Raw genomic sequence first — 14,871 nt, forward strand, 5'->3', positions numbered from 1 at the left:
GTTACATTGTACATATGTCGTCCACCATGTCGTGACAACCATTCAATGCAAATCTCAGAAGATGACTCAGATCACCATCATTGCAAATTTGCCTAACCTTGTTTCAATAAGATCTGTACCATGTGTTCACTCATGCACTACGTCACGTGACTGGGGTATACATGTGGATGTGACGCAGCATCCTCGTGCAGTTGTGTGAGGTGTGATAGAGATGAAGATGGACTCCTCCCCGTGGCTCTATCTGGCTTGCGTCCTGGCAGTATGTCTCGCCCCTGGCCAGACAGGTATGTGTTTTACTATTTTCTCATCCTACTCGTTTTGTTTTTTAAAGGCAAAATACACGTAAAATAAAATATAAACTTCAAGGAACAGAAAAAGGCAATACAACTTTGCGATGGATACGAAAGTTAGTACAGGTTGATTGGATTATATATATATATATGGGGATATGGGAGGGGGGGGGGGGGCACGGGTGGCGCCGCAATTCGCTAAGGCGCCGCAATTCGCTGTGCGGAGTTGCGTCCCTTGGACACGCCAGAAACCTATGATCGTGGGTTCGAATCCCGGTTCGCCCCGATTATGTTTCTAGGTTTGCCAGCACCCATACCCGTGCTCGTGGGTTTCACCGAAGTAGTAAACGTCCGAGACCTGCATCACTTCGGGCTTTCCTCCCACATTAAGCTGACACGCCGTGATATAACTGGAATACTGTTGAAAGCGGCGTTAAACCAACTCACTCACTATATATATATATATATATATATATATATATATTGGTGTAGATAAGGAATCAACGTAATCGCCTGAAGGCGAGGACATCTGATTCATTTTCTTGTGTTGAATGTAAGAATAAATACAAACTTTATATAGTAACGAAGGAATTTCTTTTTTTCTCCAATACCGTTGCTGAAATTAGTACATTTGAACATTGATAACAATAACAGATTGAGATTCATGTATTCACTCAAAACCGCCAACGATGGTACAAATGGAATAAGGTAATGAACCTTGAGCAAAGTACTGATAAATTATATTTCGTTCAACAGTTACTTATTTCAATTAAACCCACACAGACAAACTCCTCCACCTTCGCCCGCCTACGACCCCCGTGTACGTGTACCCAAACATATCACTCGTTTAATAAATGTACTACAACGTGTACCCAAACATATCACTCGTTTGATAAATGTACTACAACGTGTACCCAAATATATCACTTGTTTGATAAGTGTACTACAACGTGTACCCAAACAAATCACTCGTTTGATAAATGTACTACAACGTGTACCCAAACAAATCACTCGTTTGATAAATGTACTACAACGTGTACCCAAATATATCGCCAAAACATCTCATTGATGAAGGTCGGGAAGATACTAGTGATTGATATCATGAGCATCGATCTATGCAATTGGAATGCGATGACATGCATCAACCAAGTCAGCGAGCCTGACCACCAGATCCTGTTAGTGGTCTCTTAGATATCTGCAAGTTATCTGGGTTTTTTTTCTCAGTTTTGATATCATGATTTCCGTTAAGTTATTTCCGACTACATCACAAGGAATAATAACTTGCAACTCTGTTGGAATAAGATTCTTATGTGTTGTACGAAAGTTAGAAATAACTGTCAGTGATTACAAATATTATACGATGCGCTTATTTAGCCTGTTGTTGAAAATGCAAATAAATTACTTTGGAGGTTACAATGGTGTTTATTCAAACGTAAAATCAGAACATTTGTTTATTGTGAAATAAATAAACGTTAAATGAGCAATAATAACTAGTCTATTAATCAATGAAATATAACTCCCTCCGCAAAAGACATTAGACCATACAACCAAAATTGCAATTGTTGTATCGTGAATCAACGTGTTTGTTTGACTGATTGCTTTTATGCATGACAATTAAATATATGAAGTGTGGTGTAAGTGATTCACACACCTAGGCTGATCCTCTCCTCCTGCCCCATCTTAAAACCGAGATGCACTTTTGGATAGATGTAGATATTCTTGTATTGTTTGGTTAACGGATTCAAAGGCTTAGAATCAATAGCAAGGCAATCATGTTTTGTTGTTTTAAATGCTGTTGGGTGGTTAGGTTGTGTTAAGTTCTTAACATCACTCGTCCACTCTTTCCCTCCCTCCTCTCTTTCCATCCCTCTTTTCTCCTTACCCCACTCACTCACTCACACACTCACTCACTCACTCACCTGACACATTACCACATGTGTAGTCGTAACGCAGCAACAAAAAAAGGAACAGTTACCATTGTCACCTTGATATTGACATTAAAGCAGAAGGTAACATCTCTGGAAAGATGGTGGACAATGGTATATTTACCCAGGGAGTCCCCACACAGAAAGTAAAGTACAAGACATAATCCATCACTCGTCTGTTGATACACCTCATTAAAGCTCTCCGACCTCAACAGTCGCAATTTTCAAAAGTTTAAATAGCCATATAGTTGGTTTTAGAGTCAATGTATCACTCTAACATGTAAGGATGTAACGCTGACTTGTTTTCTTTGTGTCAAGACCGACGACTCATCGTTAGAAGTATTTACATTAGAGTTTCCAATTCTTTGATTCAGAAAAAATATTCATATCTAGACGTGAAACTTGACGGCAATATAGTTCCGGCAATATGAATATTCAGCTGGGGAGTATAGGTATAACGCTGTAGGCCTGTTTACATATACTGCAGAAGAAGGTCAACAGGTGAGAACAGTTTAATCAATAACAGAACTTTTTATTCAGATGGAAATCATGTACCGTGTGACAAATATTTATGTCATGTGCACTCGTCTCTAGCATCGCCCTCATCCTCAAACCAGCCTCCCCGTGCCTGTGTTTGTTGCTTGGGGGTAGTCAGTCTGGGGGACTTGATAGCGTGTCGATGTACCTCGACGGCATAGATTGTTGCTCATAACATTAATCATTAGTTTGTCTGCTCGAGACTCGATTATTCACATTCAACCGTCATATAACTTGAATGTTGCCAAGAGCGAACAAAATAAATAAACAATTCTTACAGTGTACGTCACGCAATTACATCATAGCAAATTATAAGGGAAACACAACACAACCAAACAGTTCTACAGAACCTTATATTTTTTCATATACATATGTATGCATGCTTTGTCCTTGATTCTACAAAACAAATAATAAAAAATGGGCAGCTGCCAATCGTGTACATGAAGCTTAATCAACCAACCGCACTTTGGGGCCAGTTCATCTATGGTCTTCTTCAACAGATGAGTGAGTGAGTAAGTGAGTTGGGTTTAACGCCGCTTTTAACATTATTTCAGTTATATCAGGGCGTGTCAGCTTAATATGGGAGGAAAGCCCCTAAGCGATGCAGGTCTCAGACGTTTACCACTTCGGTGAAACCCACGAGCACGAGTATGGTGCTGACAAACCTAGAAACATAATCGGGGCGAACCGGGATTCGAACCCACAATAATAGGTTTCTGGTGTGCCCAAGGGACGCAACTCTGCACAGCGAATTGCGGCACCTTAGACGACTGGGCCACATGTGCTGCACAACTGGTTCTGAGTCACCGAACCGAGATTGACTGGGCTCCTGTCTAGTTAAACGAGTAGATAGTTTGTCGCCAAACTTCTCGAAGGACGCAGTTTAACATAGCATTCATTGGTCCTCGATATGGAATCGAAACAAACAGCGGACTACGTGAAATTTGTTTGTGAAGTAAAATAGGTCGCTCCAAATTAACACCAGAAGAGAAGTTTACTGTATTTTTATCGCCCAAGTCAAACGTTGGATGTGTAATCTATTCTTCGTCAGCATCACCATTGTATCACCATACCACCTTATTATCATATTCATCTCACCCTACCATATCATCATGCCACCTATTATCATCATGTCGTCATGATATCTGATCAACATTATGAAAATCATTTGATAACTAGCATCGCCAATACCTCAAAATCATCTTTATCCTGTCCTCATCGGTGTCATCACATCACCCTTGCAAAGTCATTATCATCTCTGTTTGATCTCCACATGATAATCATTATGTAAACACCATGATAATCACATACACATCATCACATTATCATTATCCTCATCCTCATCCTCATCCTCATCATCATCATCACCTCCATCATCATTTAATCATCATCATGATCACATACACATCATCATCATCATCATCATCATCATCATCACCATCATCATCTCCATCATCATGTATCCATCAGCATCAGCATCATCATCATCGTCGTCGTCATCATCACCACCCTCATCGTTGTCGTCGTCATCATCATCATCATCATCATCATCACCATAATCATTATCATCATCATCATCATCATCACCTCCATCATCATGTATTCATCAGCATCAGCAGCAGCATCAACGTCGTCGTCATCATCACCACCCTCATCATTGTCGTCATCATCATCATCATCATCATCATCATCACCATAATCATTATCATCATCATCATCATCATCACCTCCATCATCATGTATTCATCAGCATCAGCAGCAGCATCAACGTCGTCGTCATCATCACCACCCTCATCATTGTCGTCATCATCATCATCATCACCACCATAACCATAATCATCATCAGTATCATGACCTCCATCATCATTTATTCATCAGCATCAGCAGCAGCATCAACGTCGTCGTCATCATCACCACCCTCATCGTTGTCGTCGTCATCATCATCATCATCATCATTATTATCACGACCATCAACCCAACAATTGTACACTTTCTGTACGTTATCCAGCTCTCACTGCAAGGGTGACCGTATTCCAGGATGACCTTCCCGCCTCTGACACGTGTGTACTCCCGTCTGTGCTTCCCGTCACTATCCGCTCCCCCCAGGAAACCGTCACGCTGTCCCTCTCCCTCAACACCGATATGCAGGAGAAGACCCCCGTGCTGCTCATGAGAAAAAGCAAATCTGGGTCTCCCATCTTCATCAAGGACAGTCTATCCGGAGTAAAGGTACAGTATATTTACAAATAAATGCGTCGATGTCCATCAGATCTATATTGTGCTGCGCAGAAAGGAGGAATAAACAAGCTCATGTCCTTGAAACTTTTTAAGTTCAGCTGGGGGGTCCAAATTCGCTGTGAAAGCTTACATCCCTTAGGCTGTCAGAATCCTATGATCGTGGGTTCGAATCCCTAATTATGTTAGCTCCACACCCGTTATCGCGTTTCACGTCAAAGACCCGCATCACTCTCCTCTTACATTAAGAGGCGATGCCGTGATGGAACTATTTAAGGCGGCGTCAAAACCAACTCACTCACTTTCATTTCCAGCCATACTGTTTCGTCAAATATCTTTAATATAGAGGCGTAACTATGTTCTCATGATTATCTCAAGCGGGAACTTTGATATCAATATCCTTTCCATATTGATAAGAAATCTCAGCCAAAATCAGATTCGATGGTACGATTCCGACTATACTATGGGGATGTTTTAATGAATCACTATCAAATAGTGATGATACCAGGTGTTCGCGAAAAGGTGAGTGTATCCTGTCCCAACGGTGGCACCCGTCACAAACACATGCAAAAGCAAGTCAAATGTTCACCTGAACCTAGTCAAAATAGGGAATTGCATCGGACATCATTTCAGTAACTGGTGCGTAAAATTTGGAAATGTCCTTTACATGTCCACCATAAAACTTTTTGAAGGCTTCGCGTAGACCTTGACTATTGTAACCTTGATCAAACAACTTCTGACTTTCAAACATTCATATGATGAAGACACACAATAAATTAATGTTGTCACTGTTGTCTAGCGGACACACACACACACACACACACACACACACACACACACACACACACACACACACACACACGTCGCTATATAACGACGTTAAACCCAATTTCACCTCCCCTAATTGTATAATTATACGAGTTAACCCTACTTGATGTAAGTGATTTATACGTTTCAGGTGTCAGCAATGTACCAAGCGGATACCAATCTGGCTCAATTTGAGGTCACCTGCAAGATCCTGGGTTCAAGCGAACGCCGGTATATCCTTGTAAGTACATACCATTCCGCTCTTAACACATATCCGTCTATCTACCCAACCATCGACAGCAGATCGTGGTTAAAAAAGTTCTTCAGCAACCCATGCTTGTCGTTAGATGCGTCTATGCTTGTCGAAAGAGGCGACTAACGGGATCGGCTGGTTAGGCTCGCTGACTTGGTTGATGCATGTCATCGTATCCCAATTGCATAGATCAATGCTCGTGATGTCAATCGCTTGATTGTTTGGACCAGACTCGATTATTTGCAGATTGCCGTCATATACCTTGACTATTGCTGAGTGCGGCGTTATATAACAAACAAACAAACATAATCATCGAGAGCAGGGGACATTATAAAACAGATCGTTTTTATGGACATTATTTTGATCTTAGACAGCTATTAAAGCTGCTAATTTGGAGTAATACGGACGGACGCGGCAACTACAAAATGTCAGTCATTTTCCCTACCTCAATAAGTTCACTTTCTACTTTCATTTACAAGTGACTAGCCAGGTGAACATTCACCTTGGGCAAAATTATTCCGCTAACTATGATCAGTAATGAATTTGAGATTCATGTCTCTTTGTGTTTTGTCCTGCTTTCAAATAGTTGAATAAGAACAAAATGCTCTTCATGAGCATCATTCTTACAAATTTATAAAAAAATAAAAATGTGTCGCCTTCGAGTCCAAACACTACGACATAGCCCATTTTGTGTAAAGTTGCCTCCCTTATGCATAACAGAATCCTATGATCGTAGGTTTCTCTGATTATGTTTCTTGGGTTGTCAGCGCCATTGTCGTCCTCGTGGGTTTCATTAAAGTGGTAAATGTCTGAGACCTGCATCACTTCGGGCTCTCATTCCAGATTAACCTGACACGCCGTGATATAATTGGAAAACTGTTGAACCAAACTCACTCACACGCATGGTTTAAGTGGATGCCAATCAATTATGTCCTCTTTCGTGTTGACAAAAAGAGTAAGGAAAGCGTTCTGCACTCTTGGTTAGTTTTTAAAACATATGTTCGAGCTAATTGTATATCTATACTTTTCATTGTTACTGCCTTTTATAACAGGACGGATCCTTGGTGCTCTCAGATGGCAAGGAGTACCAGATGTCGAAAGCAACGAATACATTTCCGTGGCTGGACTACATCGACATATACACGCTGACAGAGGAAGGAGGGAGCGCCCCTGGTTTTAACGCTGGACAATATCTTGATGGTAGGGCTGGGATTATTTTGTAAAAATATAAATTGAACAAAAGAAAAATGAAAAGAAAATGCTTCATCTTCCGTGTTCAATTCCAAAACAATGGTTTTGATCAAACAAATATTGTTTCCTAAACATGTGCTAGTTTCAGTTCTTTACAGTTTTCATATCACAATATTCGTACTTCAGATGACGGTGATGCATTGTCAGTACCAAAAGCTGGTTCAGACCTTGCCCGTATCATAACAAGTGACGTGTACATCGATGTAATGGCGCTTATAGAGAACTCTGTATATGAAAGGTAACTATGATTAAAATATATTTCAACTCATTTATATCACAATTTGTAGAATATCTAAATATAATAATTTTATAATTCCGTACTAATCGTTTGTGTAAATGTTAATGTAGGTGTATATTCCAGATTAACGTTCGAAAGGTTTCTTTAGATTTATAATTACTCCGTCCAAAACGAGGTCCATTTATCACTTCTTGTTAAAGATTCTGGTTAGTCAGATGACGTCATGTAAAATGCCATAAAGTCCTTTGGCCGGATTGTACGGATTTTCTGACGTCATGTTTGACGTGACGTCACATGTTTGTCACGTCAAACATTTTATTATGATTTCATGTTTGATTTTACAACCATATTCTGTGCATCAAAAGGCTCCAGCCATCAATCAAGTGTGATCAAGGCTATTACATACCCCCTTCGTACCATGAACTCATCAAAGACCAAAACAGTCATAATCCTATTGTTTATACTACTGGCTATTGTTTATACTACTGGCTATTGATTATACTACTGGCTATTGTTTATACTAATTTCCTCCGCGGTCTAGTGGAAGAGCGTCAGCCCGGTGAGTGAAAGGTCGGCCTTCGATCCCCGGCCGCGTCATATCAAAAGACATTCAAAGATGCTACCTCTTTTTACCCTGCCTGGTGCACGGCATTAAGGGGTTAAAACGCTGACCGGCTCAGAGTCAGTAAACTGAGTGGGATATTCATGATATACTGCGGCATGGTATTTCAGTGGGCTAGCACTAAAAATCGGTATCAGTCCGGACTAGTACAAGCAGCCACACGCGTCGATATATCAGTGCAATAATCTTGGACGCGATGTTAAACCCCATTTCACCTCACCGCACTTGCTTAACTTGTTAATATGTTTACCTTTCATCATCCATAACATGATTCTCCAATACAGTGTCATTGTATAATTACACTCCGATCTAATACATGTATACTGTTTAAAGACCACCTCATAACCGGAGATGTTCTTGTCAACCATCACTTGCTTGATTGTTGGTCCATATGTCTTATCCTTGCGTAGATGGCTGCTGCTCTCATCGGACGGAACAGCCGCTGAAAAACGTCTAGAGGCCCTGGACAATATTCGACGAAACTTTGCTCATATTTTCAATGCTGTAGGTACCCAAGTTTCATCTTCAATGTATATCATAAGACTAACAGTGTCAAGAGATCAATGACTGTGGCATTATCCACAAAATGCTGATCCGGGTACCCTAGGTCATCACTAAAGGACGGTAGGGTAGCCTAGTGGTTTAGTCGTTCGCTGATCACGCTGAAGGACCCCGTTCGATTGCCCACATGGGTACAATGTGTGAAGCCCATTTCTTGTGTTCCCCCGCGCGATATTGCTGGTATATTGCTAACAGCGGCGTAAAACCATACTCATTCACCCACTCACTCAAAACCAGGTCCAGACAATGACTGCACAATGCAGAGCTGTCAGTCTAAGATGGCGGCCTGTGAAAAATCCCGTATTCACTTCATAGAGGCTTACTAATAATTAGAGACAGCTATTCTACTACTACTACTTTTATGACAATGCAAGAATACCCCGCTCAAACCCCAACTTAAACGTTAGAATCGCCATCACATTCACAGATCCGATTATCGATTATTGTTTAATTCTAAATCAAACTCGAAATATAACCTGAAGTAACGCGAACATTCCACCATCTGACTTTTATCTTTGGAAATGTAGCCAGACTACTGTACATCGATTACCTGCCTATCTTTGTTAGAATGGTAATTATTTTGGTACGTATACAAGCGTATCACAACGGAGAACACAAATGTTAAAACATCCAGTCTGAGGGTGACCCTGTCTTCTAAGCAGTCGTGATTCGTTGAGCGGAGTTGCGTCCCTTAGGTGTGGCAGAATCGTATGATCGTTGGTTCAAGTCCAAGTTCGCCCTGATAATTATTCTTGGTTTGTCAGAAGTCTGTAGGTTTGTAGTTTTGTACTTTTGTATTGAAAATGGACAAAATCTAAATTGTCACCTCTATTACTCTTCTGTTTCTAACGTCATGTCTGTTAGCGTTATGACATTATGTTTCTATTTTGTCTTGTATGCATTATCCACTATAAAGCGTTCTATGACATTATGTTTCTATTTTGTTTGTATGCATTATCCACTATAAAGCGTTCTATGACATTATGTTTCTATTTGTCTTGTATGCATTATCCACTATAAAGCGTTCTATGACATTATGTTTCTATTTTGTTTGTATGCATTATCCACTATAAAGCGTTCTATGACATTATGTATCTATTTGTCTTGTATGCATTATCCACTATAAAGCGTTCCATGACCATAAGTATCTATTTGTCTTTTATGCATTGTCCACTATAAAGCATTCTATGACATTATGTCTCTATTTGTCTTTTATGCATTATCCAGTATACTGTTGTAGGTTAATCTGAGGTTCAAAACAGCGTCGGCGAACGTACACATCAAACTAGCTGGATTTATTATTGAGGTAAGCAGTGAACAACTATTCAGGGCGCTCTCGCAGACTACATAGCATATTTGGCAGTCCTTGTATTGGACGATAAGATTGATGCTTTGCACTATTGCGAGATATATATTTTTTTGTCCAACCTTATATGGGACGCTAAAGTTGGTGCTTGGTGCTATTGCGAGACAACGTATATTTGCCAGTCCTTATATGTTGGACTTTAAGATTGATGTTTGGCAGTATTGCGAGACAATGTATCTCTGCTATCAAACTGACACATCCCAACATTATTTAGCGGAAATATTGTTTAAAGCAACGTAAGACAATACTCACTCACGCACGCATAGGTTTAAGAAGAATGAGATGATATCTGAGAATCACAAGGAATGACGGAGAGAGAGAGAGAGAGAGAGAGAGAGAGAGAGAGAGAGAGAGAGAGAGAGAGAGAGAGAGAGAGAGACTAGTGCTAACCCGCTGAGATACCATGCCTCAGTTTAACATGAATAGCCCCCTTGGACACAGTTTTAGCCTCTTAATGCAGAGCGCCTGGCAGGGTAACAATAAGTACCATCATTTGTTATCATCTTTTGGTATGACACGGCCGAGGATCGAACCCCGACCTTTTGTAGTCTGGAATTAAAAGGCTAACACATTAATAACAGTAAACTATTACCACCCCCTTTGTCCTATATTTTTCTTTCGAAAACAATGAATATGCGCGACATCATTTTACAGGACGTAGAAAGTGGCGATTGGTTTGATGGTGTCCGACAGACTGAGGCCGATCAGACAAAGATTGAAGCGGGGGTCCTGCTTGACACCATGTGGGATCTGGCAAAGACACCCGGCTTCCCGTCTCATGACCACCTGGTGTCCTTCACGAGGTATGAACGTGCACGTGGATGTTGTTGGGCGCTGCAGTCCGCCATATCCCAGTAACATCACGACGGCCTGTTATCCGGGTTCTGACTCAAGCAAGAGTACATAGACCTCGTTCGTTCTGTTCTGTAATCCCAACAGGCAGTTGCCAGTTACTGGGAGTTACTATGTTACCGGCGATGTTACTATGTTAGAATTGGCCCCCTATGTTCGTCGTAAAAGGCGTCAGTACGTGAATATTCGCAAAATCGCTTTATATGAAATCTCATTAATTCGAAGTTCGAGGATCAGAACATTATGTGCATTGACGTATTCGTAGCTTGAGACAAACGTGAAAGAAATTTGACTTAAAGGTTCCTCTTCCAAAAGTTTGCATTGCCATCTTGTTTGAAAAAAATGGAGTTTTCATGTCTCGTTTACAAATGTTTCTACAATACCGACATTAGATGTAACGAATACTCATCCACATCAACCCTTTTCATAAAGGACAATTTATTTCAATAACTGTATGTTTGGGACGGGTTTTTTCAATAGTCATTAACCAAGCAGTTTTTTTAGAAAGATGTAGACAAAAACAATAAAAAGCATATTTAAAAAATCTTTGATAACATACATACTCCTACTTAGATTAGTTTTCATGTCAACCTCTTCACTCATTTTAGACATAATCATGGGTTTATGTATTTGATCCAACATTTGGAAATTTAAGAAATAAAATTGGCCAGTTGTGGTCCATTTGTATATATTTTCCACAACATAAAAAATACATTCCCAGTGAAACAAAAAGCCCCTTATCCCTCCTCCGCGTAGTGATCAACGTTACGATGATGTAAAAAACGGACTCTGGGTATACCGAACATATTTTAAGCTCCCTTTGTGTTTGTCTTATCAAGACATTTATTGTAAATTACTTGAATATTTACTTTCAGTGTGGACATCTACTGGAACAAAACTGATGGGACAATAAGCGATGTAAACGGTAAATACATGTTACTTATTAGCTTAGGCTATGTATCCAAATACCTCCCTGTGACTAATGAATAGGATATGAATCTATTGCGAAATGAGGTTGGAAAATAAACGATTCTGATTGGTCAATCAAAGGTTTCAAATCACAATAACTGCGGCCGCGTCGCATTAGAAGCGAATCTGTTTTAATAAAACGTATTGTTTTCACAATCATTGTCGTAGGTATTTTGAAATAAGGTTACGAAAATGCATAGGTATTACACCGATGACCTCAAATTTGATAAAAAGTATTACTTATTGATTTCATATCTCAAATGATTCGGGGCACGAGTGGCCACGTAGTCTAAGTCACTGGGCGCACCAGAAACCTATGATTGCTGATACGAATCAAGGTTCGCTTCAATTCTGTTCCTAGGTTTGTCAAGAACCATACGGTGCTCGTGGTTGTCACCACTGCATTACTTCGGGCTTTTCTCCCACATTTAGATACCACGCCGTCAGACAACAAGAACACTGTTAAAAGCATGTTAAATTCAACTCACTCACTCACTCTCTTGTGCAATAGTAGAGGCACTCGGATTCGACTCCCAGTAACCAACACTCGGTTTACTTAAACCTAACACAACTGGAAAGGTTTAATAAAAAGTTGCTTTAAATTTTCCCCCGTCACTCAAATGAGTGCGTGATTGGGTGGAGTTTTACGCCGCTTGTAGCAATTTCCAGCCTCATCTAGGCAGAGGAAGGAGAAGCATGAAGGTCTCAAACCCGGCTTTCCATCGTGACGAGCAAATACGTTGACATCGTTGCTACACAAACAGAACTAAATTGTGTAAATAAACACCGCTACAAACCGTCTCCGATTCTTGAAATGTTTGAAATGGATTTTCCTGACTTTCATATTTCATGATTGTATCAAGATACTATTTCTGATATTGTTATGATACTACTTATTATTATATATTAAGATACTATTTATGATAACACATTAAGATACACTTTATGATTACATATTAGGATATTATTTATGATTATATTATGATACCATTTATGATTGAATATTAAAATACTATTTATGATCACATATTAAGATACTATTTATGATTATATATTAAGATACTATTTATGATAATATTATGATACTATTTATGATCACATATTTAGATATATTTATGATATATATTAAGATACTATTTATTATTACATATTAAGATCCTATTTCTGATAATATTATGATACTATTTATGATTATATATTAAAATACTATTTGTGATAAAATATTAGGATACTATTCATGATGATATAAAGAAACTGTTATGATTATATCCAGAAACTGTTTATGATTATATTCAGATACTATATATGATTATATCAAGATACAGTTCATGATTATCTTAAGGTACTGTTTATGATTATATCAAGAAACCGTTTATGATTATATCAAGGTACAATTCATGATTATATTTAGACACTGTTTATGTTTATTTTACGATTCTATTTATGATTATCTTAAGATACTAGTCATGATTATCTTAAGATAATGTTTATGATTATCTTAAGATACTATTTATGATTATCTTAAGTTACTATTTATGAGTATATCACGAAACTATTATGATTATATCAAGGTACAATTTATGATTATATTAAACACTATGTGTGATTATCTTCCTCCCAGGTCTCGCGTCGGTTGCACAGGCATGTATATCTCCGACCAGTAAAAGCGTGTCCATTGTTCAGTACCAGTCTCACTTTACTGCTGACGTCAGGACAACGGCGCATGAGATTGGACACAGGTAAGCAGCAACACCAACTGATTCGTGTTCCAATAAAATTCTCCAATAATCTGTTTGTATTTGTTTATTTGGTTATGTGCATCTTTCCGAGCCTGTCTGTACGACGAAGTATCGGTATAACATTGCGCAACATCGTTGTAAACGACAGCAACGTTGTCTCCAACTACCTTGCCATATGGTGTTTCAGTAAATATCACCACGCAACAATGTGTTGCAATTTCCCCCTGTGGTAAACGCCAAAGATCTGAACCACTTCTCACAACAAGCTGACATGCCGTAGTATAGGTGAAATACTGTTGAAACTAAACTCACTCACTCACTCATAATAGTTAACCAGTGAATTATCTGCTACCAGTGAATTATTTAACATCATAAATGCCATATGTTGTGACAATAAAAGCTACAAAACCCTTTCCATATTCATAAGAAATCGACGAAAGACAAAGACTGACATCTAGTCTCTGAAATGAACATATTTTACAGAAAAACAAGTTATAAAATTTATTAAAAGGGAGACAAGAGACTTCATCTTCAGAAACTGCAGTGATTTAGACTGGCCAAATATGATAGAACTGCATTGGATATATTGGCTATATGTGTTTCAGGGTCTGTATGACCAGAATACAGTATATACCGTATATGATCTCTGGTATGACAGACTGCGAGTCCATTGTATGACTTTTTTTTGTATTACACTTTTTGTTTATATGTCCAATTTACGACAACCTAAGATTGAAATATATGCCTGATATCACTAAGAACCACTATTCCATGAACAAAATATTATCCTTTAATGATATCCCTAGTCAGAAATTAACTAAGATATTACAATACATCTATCAAAGTCTACGAGTTTGTAGTAAATTACTTAGTAAATCCGATATGTCCAGAAATAATAAGTTGTTTTGAAACTTTCGCATCTAGATCAGGAGTATCTACATTTCATTTTGTTTGTTTGTTTCTACAAGAAATGCATATACATTTAAATTGTCAAATTGGCTTGACATGATGAGTATATTACTGATAGATCCTTTTGTATTGAACGTCGCGCTATGGCTGAAAGCCTTTCCGACGTAAAACTTCATATTTCCATTCCATTCCTTTTGCATTCCTATTGTATTTTATACTACTAGTGCTTCCACTGTGGTTAATACCACTGTTATTACAATACCTCTATTACATGTCAAGCATCATATTAGTTATCCAATAATTATATAATGCGCTGT

The 14,871-nt window shown here is 38.8% G+C and overlaps 1 protein-coding gene across 12 annotated transcripts in view; it reads left to right on the forward strand.

The window, feature by feature from the left end:
- Positions 1–200: 200 nt before the first annotated feature.
- Positions 201–14,871, forward strand: part of LOC124112317 (fibropellin-1-like) — a 38,375-nt gene continuing 23,704 nt past the window's right edge. For all 12 annotated transcript variants that reach the window (XM_048389292.1, XM_048389300.1, XM_048389302.1 and 9 more), the window contains exons 1-10: positions 201–284; positions 4,761–4,981; positions 5,946–6,035; positions 7,100–7,247; positions 7,425–7,536; positions 8,569–8,662; positions 9,960–10,025; positions 10,740–10,888; positions 11,813–11,862; positions 13,528–13,645. In XM_048389292.1, coding sequence (XP_048245249.1) covers positions 212–284; positions 4,761–4,981; positions 5,946–6,035; positions 7,100–7,247; positions 7,425–7,536; positions 8,569–8,662; positions 9,960–10,025; positions 10,740–10,888; positions 11,813–11,862; positions 13,528–13,645 — 1,121 coding nt within the window. In that variant the 5' untranslated portion in view covers positions 201–211. The remainder of the gene's footprint in view (positions 285–4,760; positions 4,982–5,945; positions 6,036–7,099; positions 7,248–7,424; positions 7,537–8,568; positions 8,663–9,959; positions 10,026–10,739; positions 10,889–11,812; positions 11,863–13,527; positions 13,646–14,871) is intronic.

The sequence above is a fragment of the Haliotis rufescens genome, unplaced genomic scaffold, assembly GCF_023055435.1.
Source record: "Haliotis rufescens isolate VD_foot unplaced genomic scaffold, xgHalRufe1.0.p SCAF_8, whole genome shotgun sequence".
NCBI lineage: Eukaryota > Metazoa > Mollusca > Gastropoda > Lepetellida > Haliotidae > Haliotis > Haliotis rufescens.